General features: G+C 37.1%; 1 protein-coding gene across 2 annotated transcripts; it reads right to left on the bottom strand.

Moving 5' to 3' along the window:
- Positions 1 to 423: 423 nt before the first annotated feature.
- DHX29 (DExH-box helicase 29) lies at positions 424 to 24,025 on the bottom strand. Of its 2 annotated transcripts, none has more exons than XM_061469384.1 (27): positions 23,765 to 24,025; positions 21,945 to 22,018; positions 21,054 to 21,167; positions 20,385 to 20,514; positions 19,839 to 19,981; positions 19,148 to 19,273; positions 18,485 to 18,611; positions 18,010 to 18,171; positions 17,249 to 17,414; positions 16,067 to 16,190; positions 15,028 to 15,624; positions 14,170 to 14,313; positions 13,900 to 14,076; positions 13,163 to 13,303; positions 11,562 to 11,706; positions 11,226 to 11,346; positions 10,201 to 10,285; positions 9,540 to 9,628; positions 8,805 to 8,933; positions 7,801 to 7,876; positions 6,947 to 7,171; positions 5,928 to 6,064; positions 5,174 to 5,267; positions 4,172 to 4,474; positions 3,305 to 3,436; positions 1,727 to 1,823; positions 424 to 955 (listed from the first exon to the last, which is right to left on the bottom strand). In XM_061469384.1, the coding sequence occupies exons 1-27, from the start codon at positions 23,946 to 23,948 to the stop codon at positions 900 to 902; spliced, it is 4,098 nt and encodes a 1,365-aa protein (XP_061325368.1). In that variant the 5' UTR covers positions 23,949 to 24,025; the 3' UTR covers positions 424 to 899. The 2 variants fall into 2 exon arrangements, with proteins under 2 accessions (XP_061325368.1, XP_061325369.1); XM_061469385.1 differs by having other exon boundaries at positions 18,485 to 18,581.
- Positions 24,026 to 24,175: the final 150 nt, after the last annotated feature.

Below are 24,175 nucleotides of genomic sequence, written 5' to 3'. Positions count from 1 at the left end.
CCACACTCTTCCTCTGCCTGTACACACAGAGTTCCTATGTGATTGCAGTTGTTTAATAGCCACTGCCCTTCTCCCCACCTCCTATCCCCAGTATTCCTCATTTTTGAAACCTGAGATGGTTATCTAAAACTTCAGTTCATATGTGTAAATGGTGTGGACAGGTGTAATATAAGCACATCTGGTTCATTAAGTTATCTGGTTAAAAAACATTGACTATGAAAGAAATAACAAACACAAACATTGTGAGCAAGTGGTTAAGAGAGAATGAGAACCAGAATGCTTCAGTCACAGACTGATGATGTGAGAAGAGGCAGAAGATGGGGAGGAGCTGCTGGCAGTACCCCTGTCTAGCTGAGCATTTATTCACAGCAGTCCACATTATCTCCTTAGAGCATCTTCATGTAAACCATACAGAAAAATGTGTAAGATGTATTGCTTTAATGCTGTAAGTTCATCGATTAAAAAAAAAAAATACCACTTAGGAAACCCACATAAGAGAGGTTTGTCTCCCATTTGAACACATCTAACAGAATTCTACTCACTGAGATTCAGGACCCAATCTTTTATCATTACTACAGTCTGCACCACCAGTGATGTTATGATTAGTACATCAAACAAAAAGAATAATTTACCACAGCCATTTTTATATTGGAAAGAAGCTGCTTCCATCATTTGTACTCAGACAAATGGCACCAAATGTATTGAAAAGGCTAAACGTATTAACATTTCATTTTTGAAAGTGACATACAGAAAGGTAAGGTCTATGCAAAATCATGCAGTCTTTTCTCATCATGGCTGGTATCGACCACACTAAGCATTTAAATACTTTCAGCTAATGTTGGAGTCTACATTTTCTCCTGCCATTACTGAAGCTCCATTTTGCTATTGATTTCTGAGTTTCAGTTACCACTCTCCATTTTTATCAGCTCTTTGATGATGTGTAAGACCTTGTCATCTAGGAAGAAAACAAAACAAACTGAATAGGAAAAAACAAGCTTAAAAATTGATTCCTAAAACCCAAGAATATCCTAAGACAAGTATAGTTCTCAGCAACTTAAAATTACTGTTTTAGGTTACGCAAAACTCTAAAGCAAGACAAGTGCTTCCCCTTTATGAAGCAAGAGGGCAAACAAGTACATCCATAGTACATGATTAGAAAGTTTCCAGAATTATTCAATGACCTAGTCATGGCCATTTCGGTATTTCACAACAGACTGAGAAAGTTACAGGTTAACTACAGATACATTAGCGTACAGGAGCTTCCTTTCTTCCTCCTACCTACAATATTCTTCTGAACACCTGGTGTTCAAAGTTCAAATTGTGCCTCTCTATTGCTTGCTTCGGGGCCAATATGCAGTTCCCTATCATTAACCTAAATTGTGAGACAACTTGCATAATGCTTAAAATTCATCAATGCCTGACATTCACCACTATCTTATTTCTATTTTGAGATACATACCTCAACTATTACTACATTACTACTTTAAATGATGTTATCAGGGATACCTTTAAAAAAACCCACCAGTTGTGCAGATCGTATGTCTGGGGTGAGCTACATAGTATATGTAGGATTAGTAGTAACTTTTTGGACGTCTCTCAAGATAATGAAATGATACACAAATCACACTAACCCTTACTGCGTGAGAATGCAGTGTTCTCATGCTTCCCCAAAGTCGCCAGGTCTATTTAACGAATAGTAATTTCAGCAATTCAGAAATAAAGTTACCTTCAAGGGACATTTTAGGATTTTCAAGCTTCTTCTTTAAAACAGACTCAATGAGAACCCTCAGCTGTTTAAAAATTACCGCTATCTTTACAGGAGCCTATAAAGAACAGAAGACAAGCATTCACATTATTCAGACATTTTACACTAAAACATAGATTATGACCTTACCTATAAATAGAATTGTAAGATACCTACAAACATGATGCATACGCAGATTTTTTAAGCATATGGAGAGTGTACTCATGAAATGACTGGGCTTACATTATGCCCTCTTATCTTTAAGCACTTGTTAGTTGTAACATCACAGCCTAAAGAACAGTAGCTCAGAATGGTAACTTGGAATATGTTCCCACATACAAGATGAACAACCAGCATATGGTGAAATTATTAATTACCAGTATCCTACTTACTCTAATTGCCTCCCCCCCCCCCCCCCCGAGTATTAAAGTACAAATTAATTTATACCTGATATGCAATACCTATACATTACCCTCGAGGACATCTGCCTGGCCTCCTGGAATGCCGCAAGCTCCTCCTGAGGAAGCTGTCACAAACCTCTCCTAAATCTCACTAGGAGCTTGGATGGCTACACCTGAACCCTCTCCCAGGAATCTTTCATTTTATCCCTCCTTTGCTATTCCAGTCTGTATTTCATCTATGTAGTGCCTATGGTACAGTAACTAGCTATTACGGATAAAGCACAAAATGCAACATATTCTGCTTCTCAGTAGAAAAATAGAATATTTAGTCAGCCCAGCAACCACACAACCTGTAGCTTCCCAGGGACCATAAAAGTTATCCAACAAACCCACAGGGTAGCTGCTTTTAGAAATTCCATATTCATGATACCCAGTGAATTCAATTAGATGGTCACTTGCCTGCATCAGTAGAGTGCAAAAAACTAAAATATTTTGTAGCTTATGGTCTTCCTCGAGTCTAACAGGGCCCACATGGGCACAGAAAGTTGTGACAAAGTAGCTGGCAGGCCAGCAAAAGTCAGTGTTGGCTATTTAACAATTTACAGAGAATTTGAGCACACCACCAATTCTTTTTTTTTGCTCAAAAATACACTAAGAAAAATGCAGTTTTCCCATTCACAAATAAAATTTTTTCACCTGGAAGAAAAAAACCCAAACAGAATCGGCAAACAGCCCAAACCCATGCAAATGGGTATTTTCTCCATTTGGATATTTTTCTTTACCAAATAATTCTGTTTGGGCTAAATAATTAGTATTTTAAAGATAACTATGTACTTACATGATTATAACACTGTAGAAAAGGGTATATAAAATAGCACACTTATGTTTTCAGTATCAGCTCTACAGAACATAGATATAATAGTCTATATTAATTTCCAACACCTTTACTGAAAGAGCACTGACTTTCTTCATGAAGGAACTGATCTGTTGCAAACCATAGATTACAAACTTGTCAAATGAGATTTGCTAAGAGTATAATTTCCTTTAATTCTCTCCTTCCTTATTCCCTCGTCTTCATCCCACATATACAGCTTGTACATCAACTGTGTAATACAAAAACTCATTAAAATCACAAAAGGTAGTTATCACTCCAGCACACCTGAAAATGGATCCAGCCATCAACTGTCAGGAGGCGCTCCCGATGCTGCACTTCTATATCCCCCCCAAAAAGCAAAATGGGAAAGGGGGATATTAAAGTGGTCTCTCTCAAATACACCTTAGCATACCTCACCTGCATATGAACAAACAGAAGCATTAAAAACAAGAAACCTGAAGCCACATAAAATCTGTAACAACATACTTGATTGATACTTTTAAAAGCAAAAAAATACACTTTTTTCCTTTTAAGATCCAATTAACATAAATCACTGTACACAGAATAACTAAGGGCAATTTGTCTGTCCTAGACCACATGAAATAAGTCACCTCTAAGCAAGTGACAGGCTTATATGATACAAGGACATTAGCTAAAGCCACAGTTTTCTTGTTAAAATTCAAACAGAAAGATAGTGTTAACTTAGTGATGTTCAGAAAAGAGACATCAAAATTAATAAACGCACTAAAATAAAAGGCAGGTAAAACTCTTCTGTTACGTATTTTTCTTAGCAGCAGCTGGTTTGTCCATCTATCTCAATACACACAAATGCATAAACGTAGGCACACAGAGAAACTACTGAGGTCAGCACATGCTACTTCTGAATCTAGAGCCTCTCACAGATAACGATGGAATGGGATGAGGAGTTTCAATCAGAGGAAAGGAAACAAAAAAGTGCATTTTCACAAAGAACTGCAGGCTTTTTTTGTTCCACTGTTCTTAGAACAACGTACCTACTTTAGCTGCTGTCTTGTCCTTACACTACAAAATTCTTGGAGGCAGAAAATATGTTACACTGGCGTGTCTTAGTTAATATTAGAGGCCCAACTGCATTTTTACACAAATGATCAGCTACACTGATTATTTATTTACCTTTTCCTGGTAAAGGAGCCATCCATATGTCTGTAAGTCTCGGTTTACAGAGGAGGGATGCACTTGTGCTTTACCTTGAGCAGTTTCTACCATACAAGCCAGCTTCTCTGTAATATCCACAGACTTTGTATATATTATTTTTCCTATGTTGTCATACAGGCCGGCAGTCAACACAGCTTTAAGAAGAGCTATTTCATGGAGAGAAACGGATTGACTGGCTCCATTGCCACTCCATCCACATTGTGTTGTAGGTGCTGTGAACCCTGCTGCTCTGACCACCCTTATGAGTTCTTGCTTCACATCCTGAAATTAATAATGTATTAGTAAAACTCAATCTAAAAAGGAACATACTCCACTCCATCAGCTGACAATGACAACTTCATCCCAAATACTCATGCTCTCCACAAAAATACCTCTACTAGAGATATTCTATGAGAAAACCACTGTGAGAAAAACATCATCTGGAATACAGGATTAGATAGATGTATTATTAGATAGTATTATATATACTGCAATTACTCAGTCTCTCACTTTTGGATGAAAGATCCATTTCTGCTTAGGAGAGCTCACTCACCCAAACTTAAAACAGGAAATATGCCTTATTTAAAAGATTTTCTCACAAAAAATAAAACTTCATTAAGTTTGTGGCTAATCTGTCAAACTGTTAAAGAGACCTATATCGGTATCAAGAGATCAATACAAGAATAACACAATCTAAGCATTTTAATCCATAGGTTTTGATTTTCTAGTGGACATAAAGACTAGCTTCTCCAACAGCAGGGACTACAAAGATGTATACTAACAAAGTGTGCATACCAAAACTCAAATGAAGACACAGCTACCTCGACTGAGGGTGTGCATTTCATCAGTCCCTAGCATTCCACTTGGTTTTGTCTCATCCAAATAGTAACTGTGATGTATCACATCTTTCAAACTGAATAATATTTTCAGAGGGAAATTTTAACAGAATTTTAGTGTACAGAGTACAATTATTTGGTTTACCTCCAGAGTTAACAGGGAAGTCCTACTGAGGAAATTTCTTCTGCAGTAAGTCATTTCAGCACGATAACCCCCTTCTTGTCGAGCTCTTTTCCACCTAAGGAAAAAATCCTGTCTCACTACAGCAAAAAGAATCACATCAAGAGTATAATATTATGAAAGTGGTAGTAAGTTAAAAGGCAATACTGTGTTCTGGTTAGCATTTTCCACTCAAAACCAGAAATAAGTGGCATTAATGAAGACAAATGCTGCAGGTCTAAGAGCACTTTGGAGAACATGCCCAGAACATAAATTTGGCAGGTTCTAAGAGAAATACATGGTAAATTTTGCTCAAAAATTACACACTCCTGTTAGTCTTGTCAGTTACACAAAATTCAGAAATGGTTTTTGAGACTTGGTCTCAAATTGCCTAAAAATATAAAAAAATTACTTATGCCATTTTATAATATGCACTTCCTCAAATATAAAGTGCCCTGGTCAGCACACCACAAACAGCAAACAAAATACTTTACACACTAAGCAGACACAGTATACCTCTTGTATGTGTGCAACCATAGTTAAAAAGGAGTTAAAGAATAAGGTACTAAGCAAGCTACTCTTTTGTGTTGCAGTATTTGGCAATCTATTGTCGTTCTGAAGAAAAAAGCTTCAGGTGCAACCAATTCAAGATGAGATACTTATGAAGGATTCTTTACAGAACCACATTGCTTAGGTGTTACTTGCATCCAGCCATAAGCACAGGAGAATTATCACTCACCCTAGATAAGCATTGTAGATTGTTATATGGTCTGAAACTGCCATTGCTAGAGATGATTTTGCAAGATCTGCTTCGTCTTTTCGACCAATTGGTGTAGTAAATGGGGATTTTTCTGTCATAACAGCAGCCAGAGTTGCCTGCAATTAGTAAATGACACACCACTTAAAGCATCATTAAGTGTTACTGTGAAAGAAAATTTAAAGCTATTTTATGATAAACCTGTATTCTTATACTAAAATACTCTTATCTTCTACCAAGTCTCAAGGAAAACTTACCACCATAAGAATTTCTACATGCAATTCAGAACTTACATTAAAGACATTGCTGACACAGTGCCTTATGTAAAAGGCTGGAAAAAAAAAAGTTAAATCTCAAAACCCACATGAAAGGGTTTGCCAGATGACAGAGCAATCCCTGATATGTACAGTGAAGGTCAGATTAAACAACTTTAGATTACACCACATTAACACAAGATGCCAAGAGAACAAAGAATTTTAACTTTCAGGTTTCAGCAATTAACATTTCCTCCTGACTTGCAGTGAATTAAGTAGATTAGCTGAAAGTGTAAACCATTCCCCAGTCTTCATATGGTATGTTACTGTATCAATTAATTCGCAATAACTTTACATAAGCACGTTCCTGGTCCACAGGCTGTGGGCTAATTCAGGTTGGTGTAACCAACATCACAGGACGTTTTCTGTAGGTGTCATATTCCCTGGGACTGTAACAGACAGAACTGGAGACCAAGTCTCACTATACCCTTGCAAATAGTACCTAGGAGTTTAGAATCATAGAATCATTTAGGTTGGAAAAGACCTTTAAGATCATTGAGTCCAACCATAAAGAACACATAGATTGTTCCCCCCTGCGATGTCCAGCTGCAATCACCTTAGAATAAACATTTTGACTTCTTGCATCATCCTTTCAAAATACCATGTTGCAAGAAACCAAATTAATTGTAAAAAGTTAAGTATTGTTAAGCATTTCTATACTTTTTAGATTTTTTTTATTTTACTCACCACAGGATCCAAACAGCCAAATATAGCACCAAATATAAGCATTTTGCCAATCTTTACATTGACAGGAAGGGCTGCAAGGTGCTGGCCCAATGGAGTCAGCTTGGGCTCATTTAACAGACAAGCCCCAATCTTCCTCAATAGGTTCATTGCATTACCAATTACTTGCTGCTGTGGTGGGTCTAATGCTCTGGAAAGAAAATCTTCAGGAGATCCAAGATTGCATTTCTGTGGAATAAATAGGTATGTATTCCAATACAAGAATTTATTATGAAAAATCTTCCTATAGCAGCTACAAAGGAAACCAGAAAGCTATGACTGCAATCAAAAGCCTGCATTCCCTCCCCTCTGCATCAGCCTCTCAGTTCCCAGAACACGGACGCACCTCACTTTAGGTTAACAAAGCTTACCACTGACCAGAGGTCACAATTAGCAGAAGACTCTCAAACCTGATGCAATGGAGCACTGCCAGGTTGCCAGTTTTCTCATGTGTATCCTGCTCACTCAGGACGAGGAGAGAGGAAATGGAATTGCTTCCTTAAACAGAGATCAGTTTGAAGGCTATTTAGCTAACTTTCAATTACTCTGAGATAAAGTGGAATAGTATAGTATGCTATTTTTCCTCAGCATTATGCTCTGTATTTTTCAGCCAACCTGTACTGGGTTCCCTCTGCCCTGGGAGGAGAAGCCCCACTAACTAAAATGGATTAGGGCTCTCCTTAGCAAACCTCTCTAGCTAATAAGGTCAGTAACTCCAAGAACCAAAACCACACAATAGTATGAAGGTGTAATTCCCTCACAGGCACATCTAATATTTTTAGCTAACAAGGTCAGTAATTCTAAAACCCAAACCATACCATAATATGAAGGCATAATTCCTCCAAAGGCACACGCAGTATTTCTGGAACAGAGTATTCCATGAAACTTTCAAACCTGCAACATCATAGAAAGATATAATCACAGATTGTCTTTAAATTCAACTTAAAGACATAGGTTTCATATGCTCACTCTTTCAAGATGTTCTTTTGAGGGGCAATGGAGGGGTGGCATGTATTTTAATACATGGGTAAACTGTCCATCGTTTGAATTAAGGCAAGTGTGGTAGCTCGCTTTCCACAAGAGTTTTAGGGAAAGTTTTCACTTACAGAGGGAAAAGCAGCTAGACCTTGATTTTCAAAACAAATCCTTAAAACACATAGATCTCAAATCCAAAGTTTTGCATGTGGCTAAAATGCACATCATTGGTTATTTTAAAATACTTCAACTGTTTCTTAGCTGAAAGTTGCTTCAGACTTTCAGACAAGCAGGAAAAAGTTTATTCCACTGCAGTAACAGAAACTAACTCTGCAGTGCTGTGTAATTTAGTATTTTCCCCTTCTCTCATCTCTAAAGATACCACTTCAAAAACCTGCATATTTTTCTGATAAAAAAAATTCAAAGTTCAGGAAGCAAGCTTGGTGTATATTCGATCCAGCAGATGTTGTTAAAGAATGGTCTTCTAAAATTCATGGGTGCTGCATTTTTTCTTTGATTATGAATTTTTATTTTTTTTTTTACATTCTATAGATCCTGAAAGTTAAATTCACTTTTAAAAACAGCGAAACAAAATGACTACTATAACACTTCATTAATACAATATTCAACTTCTGGTTTTTGGGGGGTGTTGGTTGTGTTTTTGGTTGGTTGGTTTTGTTTTGTTTTTTTTTTGTGGAATTATTTTGTTGTTGTTTGGGTTTTTTTCCCTGTAAGTTTACTCTTCACAGTTTGCAATAATTAAAGGGAATTTCAACAAGACTTGTTTTTGCAGAGAAAAAGAAAAGATATTTTTATCATTTACAAAATCTTGCGAAGTTTACTGTACCTTTCTCTTGTGTACATTCGGAAGCAGAATCCATCTCTGACACGCCCAGCTCTTCCTTGTCGCTGCAGAGCACTAGCTTTGCTAACAAAGGTCTCTTCTAGGGAACTCATCTGACTACTTTCATGATACCTTGAAAATTGCAAAGCAAGTGTCCATTCAGATTTCAGAATTAAAATTTTGATATATACTTAACTTAAATACTGGCATACTGATAATATATCTAATTTATTTGAAAATAATGGTAGTTTTGAAAACTAAGCATACCTAACCAGGATCTAAACTGGACTTTAGATCCAAGGTTCTTAGTTGTATAACTTTGGATACAATTCACTAAGGGAAGTGTATAAATTGGAAAAAGAAAGAGCTATGTATTATCTTATTTCTCTGGCCATTCAAAGTTATCCTAACACATTCTGTAGGGCTTTTCACATTTTAAATGGACAAATAATAATTTCTAAGAACTGAAATAGTATAAAAAGGGTCTATTTTATTTTGAAACCAGTACTTAATCATGGTTCTCCACATTTATGAGAACTCCCTTTATTGTTCTTCACACCGTCTCAAGACCCAAAGATTCATCCCAAACTTGGACCTAAACTGCAAGCCGTTTACTAAGCTCAGCACATTTTTCTTTTTGTCCAGAACTGTACTTCAATAAGGATACCCAAAATTCTTGCAGTACTAACCTTAAATATTTATAGTAATTGCAATATGATTGATGAAAATCAAACTCACCTATTTTCTTTTGTTCTCCCAGTATCAATTACAAAAACTACATCCGGTATCGTAATACCTGTCTCTGCTATATTGGTTGCCAAAACAATCTGAAAAGAAGTAACATACATAAATAACAAACTTATGAAATGTCTGCCTAACAGTTTTCATCCTTTTAATAGGTATTACAGAGTGAGTTTGGTTGAAGCTTTTTACCCATGTTTCCTTAAACAATTTGTCAGAGCATTAAAAAACTACACAACTTGGAAAATGGTTTAGTCTTCTTCAATTACTGAAGGATCAAGAGTTAAGGGACTTTGTCTTTTAAAACCCATCAAAATACTAGCTAGTACCTGCCAAAATTGGTCAACTTTTAATTCAACAGTTTGGCAGCAAGTTACTGGTTACCTATAATTAAAATACAGGAAAGCAACAATTAAAGAACTCTTAGAAAAATAGTATGTTTAAAAATTTGCCTGATTACTGTCAAGGCTTCCACAGCATGACAGATTTTATGTGTTACAGAGCACCAAATTAGAACTGTTCTTTTGCAGTGAGAAAACCACAGGAACAACTGGTTGCTGTGTAATTCTTTGTGATTTATTTTAAAACAATTCAGAATTGCACCCACAGTAAGTTTCTCCTTTCAGTGGTGAACTTTGCCTTTCTAAATGTATCATACCTTTCGAATACCAACAGGAGGTATCGTAAATGCAGCTGCTTGATCTTGAGTTGAAAGAACAGAATGTAAAGCTATCAACCTGTGCCTAGAACAAGAAATTACACTAATAAATCTTTTTTTAATGTGTCTTAATTTAGTAAATATATAAGACCAGAACAATGACAACAGTTTGTCATCCAAAAAGAATGAAAGCAACAAGAATTAGTAACTTGAAAGATGAAAACTTTGTCTGATTAGGTATAAAAGTCTGATTCAACATTTGTTACAATAACAAGAAAAGCTAACACCACTAGTTTTTAAGTGTTCTCCTCTTGATAGTAATGCAGGAAAAAATACACTACTACTGCAGGTTAATTGACAGAAATAGACTAGAAAAAAAGGGAACTAGATGTCCATAAACCCAAGTTCTTTACATTGTGCTTCAAAGGACTATTACTGAAACTTTGCATAGAACTATATATACATGAAACTTCCAGCCTGAGTAATAAAAGCCTTCAGAGATGGGACAGCCACAGAGTTTGTACTTTCCTTCTCTTCAAGACCTTGACATCTCAGTCCATCTATGAATTTTCAGAATTTGACTGCAAATGTGCTTTTTATGCCATGTTTCTAACTTTTTGTTACCCACAGAATAAATTTCAAAACTGTCACTACAACACTATGCCTTTTCGTCTTGGTAGATTATATTCTCTGGATCTATACTGAGGAAGTAGCCACTTCCATGTAAACAGTAAGCCAGAGAAAGCTATGTCCCAGATATGGCAGCTTCTGTACTCTAAGAAGTGGAAAATAAGTAGTCCAGTGCTTTGTGATTAATCAAGCTTGTTGAAAAATAAAATCAGATGAAAAAAGTTACTATGCCATTCGTAAGCATCTGTCATTTCTGCTTGTATAATTTTTAGATAAAATTGTAGCACAAACAGCCCTGAGGTATAACTGTTTCTCCTCTCAAGAACAGCAGACCTCAAAACACAAACATATTGATTAAGTTAAGCTATTAACAGTATAGAATGTATCTGTATTACCTGTCACGCAAGTTAAATCTTCTGTCAGTTGAAATGAGATCATACAGCTGCTGAATATGGGCAAGGCCTGGTAAAAAGATCAGCACAGCACCCTCAATGTTCTTGAACTGGGGACTTCTGTCTGGAAAGTTACAGTGCAGGCACATAGTTAAAACAAACATGCATTTGCAAATAGTTTCCCTGGAAAAGAGGAACTAATTCTGGTCCCTGTGGTAAATGCTTTTTAGGATGTTCCATGTAAGGACTGGGGTAAAGTACTTCATTATCAGTAGAAAGCACTGGAAAGTAATTCCAAAGGACAGCCCCGAGAATAAAAACTTCTTAAGTAGACTGTACCCAAGTATGCAAGCAACTCCAAAATGAGTTCAAGGTTGATCTTGTAAGGGTTCATATAGAAGATAGCCTGCTGTGTACGACTGCTATACTTTGCATAGTAAGGAGCCAAATCGATACCAGATCCAGACTGGATTGGGACATACTCCTAAAAAATAAAAGCAGTGAAAAAAAAAATCATATTCTGTGTTTTAGAAAGTAAGGGAACAGAGGTCAAACTGTCACTCATTTAACTTTAGGTTTCTCAAAACAGAGATTGAGACGAGACATTTGATTAACTTCCCACCAAAACCAGTGTGAGTTAGATTAAATCCCATCTACATAACCCAGGTATAAGTATCTACTGCAGTTAGACAACATTTCAGATTTAAAAAATAAACAAAAAATTAAAGTCTGTCCAAGAAGTGCTGTGCATACAGTCTGTTTTGCAAATGAAAACAGTTCCCAGAACCATACGTGGCATCCAATTGGTATCAGTTCAAAATGGGATTAACAGTGTGGCTAGTACCCTTTCAGAACTCCTATTATGGGATATAGGAAACCAGTCTCCCCTTTCTCCTCTCCCTCACCTTTCTCAACTAATGGTTGCAATAAAAGTTAATAGTTACTTAGGTGGTAATTCCTGCCATGTTTTGGAGCAGAAAGAAAGGGAAAGGAAGGAAGAATTAGCAGAACATGCAAGCATTTAAATTGTCTAGAAATACCTTACAGACACATACTCAGTGTTAGGCTTCTATGCCTAATGGTGCTATTGTAAATTATCTCATCATTAACACGCTTAAAGAAGTTTGCCATCACATATCCTTCTGTACTGAAGGCTCAACTGAAATAAACTACAAAGATTGAGAAGCACTCAGAAAAGCACTTGGGCTTCAACTAAAGGACACTGTTGCGATGTGTAGGGTAGCTACCACCATAGGAGGAGAAAAAAGGAAAAAAAAAAATAGAAAAGTCAGCAGAGCACATGAGAACATATTTTTCAATGTATGTGTTGATGTCTGACCATGCCAAGCTAAACGGTCCTGCATACATTTAGAGAGAGCAAGTCCGAGCAGACAGGTAGATAAACAGCCTACATCAGATGGCATATCTATACAATTCCCTTTACAAATTTTGATCCAAAAGCACACACAGCTACCACTACAGAGTTTCTACAATATTAACCACAGCCTCATAAACAGAAAACCTCTATGCAATAATCTCATGCCAAACTGGAGATTTTGGGAGTTTTTCCAGCTAAGAAGGACATGGCCTTGTCTCTTTTGGTCTTAGGTTCACTACTTAGCAGAACTACCTGGGAGAAAAATGTTACATGCTTTCCCCTATAGCTGCTGCTTATAGATGTAGAGCTAGGAATCTGTACAAGAGAACTCAATGTCAAATACAGCAAAATCAAGATGACTATAAAGGAGCTGTAAAAACTGACATCAGGGTGTAGTGTTAATAAATATATGTTTTCCATTATAGGACTGCCATTGTGTTTGTTTTATCAACTGAAAGAATATTTGCTACTATACAACCCAATCACATTTAATAAAAAGAAAATGATAAAATAATTAAAAATACCAAAATTTCCAAGCCAAAACTAGAAACAGCTATTTTACCTGATACTTTGTGGTGCCTCCTCCTTTGTTAGTAACATTTATTGTTACTTCTTCCTCCTCCTCCAAGAACTTCTGACAATATTCAGAGTCTTTCTCCAGGACATAGCCCGTTGCTTCAATTACATCTTCAACATGGAAAATCTTTGGTGAAAATTCACAGAAGAAATACAAGGCATGTTAAAAACTAATCAGCAACTTTTTCTTTTCCTTTGTTTTTTCTTAAGCTTACATACATGTCATTCCCTCCTCTTTTAATGTTGTAATAGCTCCTGTAAATTTCAACTTAAACTTTCGCACAATTTCTGAAAAACTAAACTTAGACCTGCTACAAGTTTGTTAATGCCGCTTCACGTGATCGCGAACATTACCTTTACCACAGCCTGTAAAACATGCATGAGAAACGTATGTAAGAGTATAATGACAGTTGCATTGCAGTGGGGGAATTCTTTAGTGCTTTCCTTTCTATGTAGATTGAACGGAGAAAAATCTTGTCACTGATGGACTGATTTAAATCAATAATCCATCAGCAAGAACAGTACAACTCTAATTCAAAGCACTGAAGCTATTTTGTATTTTCGAAAAAGAAAAGAGTTACAAGCCCCTGAAACATATGTTTAAGATATGTATTTTTGGTTAGAAAAAAGTGATGTAGGTGTATTTTCTATAGACACCAAACAGACACACACTGTGTATGTGTCTACAAAGTGTCTTGCATAATCAAAGAAATATTTATGTACCTCAACAGGGTAACTCCTCCCTGAGATCCTTAAAATGGGACAGTGTGAGAAATAGCTGGAAAACTTCTCACTATCTACAGTAGCACTCATTAAAATCAGATGCAGGTCTGACCGCTTATGCAGTATCTCCTTCAGAATAACTAGCAAGAAATCAGACTGGACACTTCTTTCATGTACCTATAATTGGAAAAACACATCTATAGTAAGGGTTTAGTACAACTCAAGACCAATAATAGCTATAGCTTGTGAAGACTAGTAACAGCTGATAACCTCATCTACAATAACATGAGATATACTTGAAAGAAGACCATCTTCTTGAAGTTTCCGAAGCAGGACGCCTGTTGTACAGTACAGTAGTCTGGTGGCTTCTCCTGTTCTGGATTCCATACGAATTTGATATCCACACAGGGAATTCTTAAAAAAGACATTAAAATGATTAATAACTTAAACAATTGTATACAAGCTAGAAATACTAAAAATTAAGTGAAACTTAAGCACTGTTAGATTCAGATAGTGCACAAGCTGGTAATTATACAGTACAGTAACTACCACACTGTTCTTTCCTACACACACTTTCCTCTGTTAAGAAAGGGAAAATACACTGCAATCTACAACTAAGTTTCTCCAAAGTAGCAAAGAGCTGGTAAACTCAGGGCTCCTTTCAGGTTTCTCATCAGTCCTCAAAAATATTTCTGCAGTAATACTAATAAAAAAATATCTAACTGCCATAAAACACACAGAACGCTTTTGTCTTCAAATAACAAAATAACTGAGGTTGAAAAGTGCCCTCTCAAAGCAGAGTTTCACTCAAACCTAGATGGATTTCTCAGTCTTAGTTTGGGCAGTTTCCTCCATCCCTAATGACAGGGATGCCAGAGTCTCTGGGCAATCTGCGCCCCTATTTGACCGCCTCTTGCTCTTAATCACCCTCTACAGATCTTAGAAATTATACATTGATAGCCAGAGATTCACAGGTGACAATTTGGAAAGAAACAGCTGACACAGAAAAAGCCCTTTTCAAGAGAAAATAACATCTAATTATTTAGAAACAATGTTTTCACTTCCGACCAACAACCCAGTGCCCTGGTTTTGATGAAGGCTAGACAAAAGAATTCAGACACATCTTACCTTTCCTCCTGGTCCTGATTCGCAGCCTAGCTCTTCACATACCCTGGTTGCCAGACTCACTGCCGAGATTCTTCGGGGTTGTGTGCAAACAATATTACATTTATTTGATCCTTCATCTAGCAACAAGTCTTCTAACAAGAAATGAGGCACCTGTGTACTCTTCCCACTGCCTGTTTCACCAGCCACAACAACCACTCTATGTTTTTTAAGAGTTTCTACAATGGAGTATTTGTGCTTAAACACAGGTAACTCCTGTCTCTCTGTCAGAAGCCTCTGGTATCTGGAAGAACTTTGTAGCTTTTTGAACAAAATCCTTGAAGGTTCCAAATTATCTGTGTCTGAGGTCTCAAGGGAGAGACTGCTGAAGTCCTCCTCAGAAACCAGGTTTTCCCAGGAATCTTCAGGACCCTCAGATACTTTTGGTTGGTTTTCAGATTGTAGTTGCTGTTGTTGTTTGAGTTTGTTTAATAATCTAGCAATAAAGTTATCACGAGGTTTGTTCGTTTCTATCTTGTTTTCTTCTTCCTTTTTCTTTTCAATATCTCTCCATTCTAGCCAGACATCTCGGTAGGTGGGAGGCAGTAACTGATGAACTGACTTAAGATGGAAAAAGTAGGAAATAAAATATTACTTTATACACTACTTAGCAGTGTCACTAACGCTTTATGCGTAAACTCCAGCAGCAAAACATATGACAGAACCTGAAGAATACTAACTACAGAAACTATGAAAATAGTGATATAAATATCAATGACACACTTTTTATTTTCAGCTGGCTTACATTCTTTACATCACCGAAAGAACAGTTTTACTATCAAAAAAATCTCCTCCCTGTATGCCACAACACATACACATGATTGTGGGTAAAAGTAGATGAACATAAAGTACAAGCAAAGAATTTAATAGTCAACACTTTTTTTTAGAACATAAAACATAAAAACAGGTAAGACTGTTTTTAGAACATAATTACAGATACTTTAACAAAAAAGTGCAGAAACAGATTACAGGCTAAGAAGAAGAGTATTAGCGAAAATCTTACTTGTCCTTTGGTTAAATGATAGAGTGCCAAAGTAGAAGCTAGATGTTGTGCTTGCATACTATCTTCTGTTACAATTGTAGGACACATTGCCATTACATCATCTGAAGATTTGATGATCCTGACCCTTGAAAGACAAATTCACACAGGCATTTCTCTTAATTTGTTACCTATATAAATAGCACATGCATTAATGTTTTTGTTTAAAACAGTGAAATTCAAATAGAAAAACTAGGTAAAATAAACTTATTGTTACTCAATAATACTTCATAAACAGAGAGAGCCAATAAACTTTGACTGAGTTGCAGAAAATTTTTGAGCAGCAGATTCCAGCAGTGAATTTGTGATTTCTTTTTTCTCTTAACAAATGTCTCCACTTTCTTCAGAGCAGAAGTATTTATGCACATGCAGATCACTATTAAGATTAGTTGCTTTGGAAGGACTAAATGTTTATTTGTGCGCTTGTAACTGCTTAGCATGAATTGAGATGACAGTTTATGATCTACTGAGATGCAAACATCTGTTTTAACAGATATATGCCAGTCAGACCAGAAGCCAGATTTGTATTTTTAAAGGCATATTATATTAATAGCTTTTAACTTGAGCAAGACTACAGGTTCTTTTAACTTGGCTTGTTCAGGAAGCAATAGTCATTTGTAATGCTACATACACTTGTTTGTGTAGGATAATATTCTACTTTATACCACCGCATTATAGATTCATTTTCTGAAAGAAATTTTAAAATTACTGTTACTGCACTGCTTTGGTTACTAACTTAGAGTAACTGTCAAGCAAATTTCTTTCTTCCACCTTAAACAATCACTAAGGGGTTTTGGTATTCATATGCTTGGAACATACGATTTAATATATTACTTTGAGTAAGAATGCCAGAAGTTAGTTGTCCAAGTTTGTCTTGCAGGTTTGCCCCAGAACCTTTCATTCAGAATTAAAAACTAATCCCATCTCTATGGCATCATTCACTAGCCTTTTATTTTTATGGTAGTGTTCAGTCTAACCATTACTTTTGCAGAACTATAGAGAAGTGAAATACCTCCCTGCTGGACTAAAACAAAACGAGATTTGGTTAAAACACACTATTATTCATATGAATCTGGATCAACATGACCAGACTGTTATTTTTAAATGAACTAAAAGCAAAATGTGAAGTTTATAGGAAATACATACCTACATTTCCAGTATTTTCCAACTGGAATCTTTTCAAAAGTAGGATTTGGGCTCTTAGGAAAATTCTTCCTGCACCAGTCAATCAAAAATTGTTTTGGAGATTTACCAGTCCAGCTTCGAGCGCTATAATCAAAATTTCTTATATCTAGTGGTTCTTTCTTTTTCACTACAAGAGCAAAAAGACACATTTTAAATCTCCTAGAATTTATTTTACCTTCCTCTGATAGCCAAGAAAGTCTTTCCCTCAAACGTATTTTATTAGAAGAGCAGTATTTTCTGAAATGTTCAACAGAAATACAGGTACTGCTGTAACACAGATATTCCTGCTTGTCCCACAAAAGAATCTAGTAGGAAATAAATCACAGTATCTTGTTTGCCTTCTTTGATAGCCCAATAATTTAAGAACTCTAGTGAAAGTTTGGTCATCAGAAAATAATCTAACAGTTTAAAGTTTGTGATGAAAACAGAGTAAAAAGATGGAGTGAATATGGAAAGAGTAACTAGCCCTACAGTTATAAAAAAAGGATTAAAAATAAGGCTTTTAGACATGACAATATGGCAAAAATAGCTATATACATCATCTGATAAAACAAATACAGAGCCTTTAAAGCCAGCTCAGTCAGTGAGGTAGTCCACCTGTCTTTCCCACAATCAGAGCTTGATGATGCAGCACTGCCATAAAATACGTACTAGAAAAATAAAAACTAGTACTGGAAATCTGTGGTACACTTAAAGCTTGTACTGAACGATTACCAACACACCTTTACCTTCCTTCACAGCACCATCAGGTTTTTCAAGCAAGCTCAAATTCAAAGTGGTTTCTTGAGGCTGAGGCGAGGGAGTTTTTTTCTTTTCATGTTGTTGTTGGGTTGAAACCTTTATAGCTGGATTAAATACCGGATGTTCCTCGAGTACTGCCATTTCTGTCAGAGAGAGAATACAACTTAAACCCACAGTTGCTTAGCATTTGTTCTTTGAAATGAAAAGATCAACTATGAAATTGACATATATATATATATATAATGATATCAATTCATGCCGAGTACCCAAAACCAGAAATATTTAAACATTACTTTTTAGAATTTGACCTGCATGGAAAGGACAGCTTCAGGAAAGTCCCCAACTCACACAATGGCATGAAAGATGATTAAATCTGTTCAATCTGACTCAGAAATTTACTGGCCTAATAAATACACAGGTCACAAAGAAAAACACAGATAATTTGCATAGCTCTACCTTGCTGAATTCTTCTTATTTTCTCTTGCGCTACCTTCTGGCCTTGCTTGTCCTTATCTTGCTTGGAGACGCTTGCTTGTTCTTTTGCTTCTGAAAGCTTAACAGCCAGCTGTACGTACCTTTCATTCTATTTAAAAAAATTGCTGATTATTAGTTGAATATTGTATGCTTGTCACTTTTAATCAACTTCATAATAAAGTGGAAGTTTTGTACTTCATACCAAACTTACAAAAGGAGGAACTATAAGTTTTTATGGAACTAGCAGCCCAAACCTCTCAGAATTTGACAGTCAGTTGCCTAATCTCATGAAGGTATGTTTCAGGAATTCTTCCTTTCCAGCACAATGCATTCAGTATTTTGAGCACAGTATAAAATGACAAACCCAAACAAAACAAAAAAAAAAAACAAAAACAAAACACCCAAACTCCCTCCCCCACAAAAAAAAAAAAAGCCAACACAAAATCCCAAACCAAAGCAGGAAAGGAAAAAAAACTTAGGAAAGTAGAGGTTTCAACATTTTTCCCTTCAGTAGCCCATAAAAGTATATATATGTAAAAAAAAAAGTATATAATGTAAAAAAAAAGTAATAAATCCCCCAATTTTAGCAAATAGATCCACTACTTGCAGATGTATCAGATATACTTCCATGAAAAGACTTCTTACTGGGTCAAACTTCTCTTCATCTGTCTCTTTCACAGACTCACTGTTCTCTTCATCACTCTGTTGCCTGGCATATTGCAAAATCCATTCCTTCATACTCACTTCTTTTGCTTTGCTCACATTCGTCTCCTAAGAAGAGTAGTAGGTAAAATCACCAATGCTTTTCACCAACAGTATTGAGGAAGTATTGCTTAAAACTATATAGAAAACCCAAGTTTTTTACACAAAAAACTTATAGCAAACTTTCCAAAGAGGATAAGCATCTCACGATATACTTCCATACATTGAATAATTATAACTGAATGTAAGAAAAACTTTTGCAAGAAATATTTTCAATTTCTAGGTTTGCACAATAACCACAGAAATCAAACCACTGCAAGTATAGAGGCAAACTTAAGAGAAGTTTGTAAAGAAGGCCATCTGTTGAAAAACAGAATGAACCCATTCCAGGAGAAAATGGAAGTATAATTGACCACAAAAATGAACTATGAAGAGCCTTCTAGACTTCACATGAAAAAAGGTACCTTCAAATCACTATTTCACTGAAGTGAGAATAATGTGAGTGACAATTATTATGCATGCCATATTTTTTAGAAGTTTTTATATCAGTGTAGGAAGTCCATGTAAATTCTGTATTTTAGAAAACTTTGACCTCTCTTCCCTGTAGTAAATATAAATGAATTTCTCAGATTACCTTAGTTCCAGGGCCATTTTCTTTCTTTTTGGTATCTACTATGTGAGGTGGACGTTCATGTTGTGACACAGGAGAACAAAATTTTGCTCTCGGTTTCTGTTGTTGTTCTTCAAACTGCTGGCTAAAACCTTCAGGCAAGGCATCTTCAAAATAAAAAAAAACCTCATTTCACAGAATATGCCAATAATAATTCCCGAAAACTTTATAAAGTGTGTTGGGACCCAACTAGAAAAACAAACAAAACCAGCATGCCTGAAATATAATCAGGCTTTAGCATTTAGATAAACCAGCATTTGTTTGCTGGACTTCCATAGAATTCTAAGATTAGGAATGACAGGTCTACAAGACTCCATACACTAAAAAACCAAACCAAACCAAATAAAATCCCAGAACCAGTCAGCAGCACATACAGTAAAGAAACTATGATGAATACAGGTCTTAGTGAAACAATATATTCAATTACTATTACAAAGCATTCCTATGCTAGGGCAGGTCCTGTTACTCTTCTGTTAAAAAACCTAACCAACTCCCTGTCACCATACTCACCATCAGGAAGGTTTAAACAGAGCCAGTCAAGAGCAGAGTGAAGATCACCACCATATAAAAGTGTATTTTTCATTGCCTCTTCAATGTGCTCAGTCTTAAAAGAGAATCTTTGTAAAGCCATGTAAACATCCTAGAATCAGAAAATACTAGGATTTAATCCAGAAATCTAATACAGGTTTGTAAACTCCTATTTTCTACATATCAGGTAACCAGCATTAAACTGAAGTAAACAGCGTAAGTTAATGTATCAGAAAGCAGAGCAGAAAATCCTGTTTTGCATACAGAGCTTGTAATATTCTTATTGGAAATATGTATTCATATGCATAAGTCTACATTCCAGCCTATGTACAGAATGCATTTTCTAGTTAGGAAAATAAACATACAATTTTCCAGCCATATGGAAGAGAAAACCATAAGAAACCTAAAACACTCATATTAAGCTCTTCCCTGATTAACACTCAGATTTTAGTTACTGAATACATACAGACTTATCTCACTTATGATCATACTTATCAATTCCAGTCACTAATCATTATTGTAACTACTGGAAAAAAGCCAGTGAAGCATGCTACCACATGCAGAAGTGTAGTATGACACAACACAAATGAAGAAAAAGAAACTGTTTATTCTAAATGAACAATGGTCAGGGAACACCACTTTAAACTCTACCTGTAATTTCTTAGCAGTAAGTCTCCTGGAAATCATTCCTTTGTCATCATTTTGTTTTTTATGGTCATTGATTAAATCAATAATCCTTTTCTCCAAGTTACCATTTATCATCACCTGCACAGAGAAAATTAATTGATACAAAGCAAAACATTACAAGTTTTTAATCACATAATCAATGCTCTTCATGGCTAAGGAAATAAAAATCTCTCTGCAATTCAAATCCCAACTTTTACAGCTTTCTGTAAGTGCAGTAAGTATTTCTCATGAAAGAGGCACTTTTTCTTCTTTTTACTTTTGCAAGCTATGCGCTTATATAGATATATAGATATAGACCTATCTACCTCTTCAAGAAAACTTAGTATGTCATGGGAAATACTGTAAGAAAATTAAAAAGAAATGTAGTGGAAAGAAAAAGGCCGCTCTCCTCTACTTATAAAAGCCAGTAAAAAACAACTTGATCAAGATACACCTGTGCCACTCTCTTTTTCTATCTCTCTTTAAAAGCTATTTCAGTAAAATAATTATTATTTTTGACACATTCAAAACATGAACCAAGCTTTGTTTACTCTTGAGGTTGTTGAATAAAACCTGTATTCTTCCTCTGACAGGAAGAAGAATCTGTATGCACAGTAAACACCCAGACGTAACTCTTAATAGTCCTGCATGCAATGTATCATTCACTACTTAACATAGATGCTCTTCTGCCCTTAATTTACCCTGTTTCTTAAAGCACACTCAAAATCCCAAACATATCAAGCTCAAATCAATGTCTAATACACGAATTTAGTTTATCTTCATAACATAATACTGAAAAAACAGTTGAAGACATATTTAGTCAGCTAAATGGGTACTATGAAAACCAAACTTACTTTATGTAAAGAAGATACTTACCTTAAGAACAGATTTATCTAGATTGGCAGCAGCACTGGAATCTGTTGTTGAACTAAAACTGTAAGTTTTTGGACCTGCAAATTGCAAATAAGCATAAACTACACAAGTGGAACACAGAAAACACTATTTACAGTATGTAAAGCAGAGCGGCATAACACAGGTTAGTGCAAACAAATCTTACACTAATTTGACAGAAATGTGCAGATGCATAGCAAAAACAATCAACTGTACAGAAAAGCTCTTAAACAAGGAATGACAAAGAAGAGTATCGCTCTGAGACAAAATTTAAAATCCTAAGTGGCACAATGAGAGGAAACAGGATTGACTGCTCACTCTTATTACTGGAATATGAGTGCCAAATGGGTAAGCTAATTGCAGGTTCAAAACAATACTATTGAGATTTTTGCTCTGATTGTTTAGGTTTGGTTGTGGTTTGTTTTTTTTTTTTAATTACAATGTGCATAGCTAAACTCTTTTCCACTAATGCTGTGAATATAGGACATTTACTGAGGTCCGGAAAGACAGAATAGTTTTATAGTACAGAAATCAATTTGGAAAGGCATTGAAAAAACATTGCTTCTAGCTCAGGAAGACTCTAAGCCATAACTGGTGGAGAATGGAAAAGTACCCTACAGCAGTATCACTGTATGTCTGACCTGTTCTTACCTGGGTACCTGCTTTTGGACCCTATCTAGGAAAGGGCACTGGGTTAGAGAGGCTTTTGGTCTGTTCTGATATGCTTACTCTTAAAACACTTCTCCTTTAATCAGAAATTGTCAGAAAAAATACTAATTCACAAAGCTATTTATTGGCATTAGAATGACAGCTGAATCTATCAGCTTGCTGATGCATTCTATCCTTTTCAGAACACACATACTGTTTCTTGTACTGCACAAGGTATAAAGAAACCAAGCAACCTCACAGCTTTCACCACCCTTTGAGGCTGTGTGCCACTACAGAGGGAGCAGGGCTGTGCTCCAGGAGGCACAGCTACCTCCCTACTTCTCAGCCACCTTTTTTCTTGTCCGCCTGCCGGCAGGCAGGTTTGACAGGTCATTTGTTCTGGCTACCTGCAGAGAAGCTCCCGGACCCTCATTTACTAGATCAAGACAGCATGTGGAATGTACTGGTTTCAGCTGTAAAAGTTATTTTACTCCTTCCCAGTAGCTGGCACAGTGCTGTGTTTTGGCTATAGTCTGGGAACAACCTTATAACACACCAATGTTTTAGCTGTTGCTCACTGGCGCTTACCCTGAACAAGAACTTTTCGGTTTCCTGTGCTCTGCCAGTGAGGAAAGGCACAAGAAACCGGGAGGGAGAAGAGACAGAACACCTGACCCAAAGTACCCCAAATCCACATTACGTTGGTTTTGGGCATACACAGAATGAAGTTCCGTAAGAAAGGCTCACTATTAGTAAAGTACCACACCAATACTTGCCCCAAAAGAGCTACCAACAGTCTAATGATTTCTTGTAACTGACTCAACACGCCCAAGCCAGCAAGGCTCATCTGCTCAGGGACGCCCCAGAAAGTGAGCCGGCCTAAAGCCTGTGTCAGAAGGGTTTAAGTCACCTGAGCAGATGAGCATGAGGCGGCCGCGACCCTTCTCGACACTCATTAACACCCAGATTTAGCACGCCTCTTCCCGCAACACCAAGGCAGGTAAGCCACACCCCTGGGGGCTCTCCTGACAAAGCAGCCCCTCCGAGCGCTCCCAGCCAGCCGGGGCACCCCTCAGCCGCCTGGACTCCTCCTCCCCCAGACTCAGCCGCTCCCAGGGCTGCCCAGCCGGGGCCGCATCTTGCCGTGGGCCTGGTACCTTGCTTGACACGCGGCTCCTTGGAGGCGGGCGGCGGCCGCGGCACCGCTCTAGTGCTCGCCTCGGTAGCAGCGCCAGCAGCGGCGCCAGCTTCAGCAGCAGCTCGAGCGCGGGCAGCCGCGGTGGCGGAAGAGGCGGTGCGAGCCGCACTCCCCACACGCGACTTCTTGTTACGGCCGCCCATGACACCCCCTACTCACACCGGAACCGTGCACACCCCTACATCCGGACGCCGCGCATGGCTCCGCCCCCCGCTCCCGATTGGCTGTGCCATCGCCCTGCTCCTCTCATTGGACAGAACTTGTCTCCGAGTACAGCTCGTCGCCTCCGGCCTGCCTGGGTCACGCAGAAAGCGGGTTCCGGGTTGAGGGCCGCGACCGGCGGCGGGGGGTTGTGGGAAGGTTTGCCCTA

This window comes from Pezoporus flaviventris, unplaced genomic scaffold, assembly GCF_033815535.1.
Source record: "Pezoporus flaviventris isolate CSIRO_AGI_PZ_B2104156 unplaced genomic scaffold, CSIRO_AGI_Pfla_v1 ptg000057l, whole genome shotgun sequence".
Taxonomy (NCBI): domain Eukaryota; kingdom Metazoa; phylum Chordata; class Aves; order Psittaciformes; family Psittacidae; genus Pezoporus; species Pezoporus flaviventris.
This window is presented reverse-complemented; position numbering and strand designations above follow the sequence as displayed.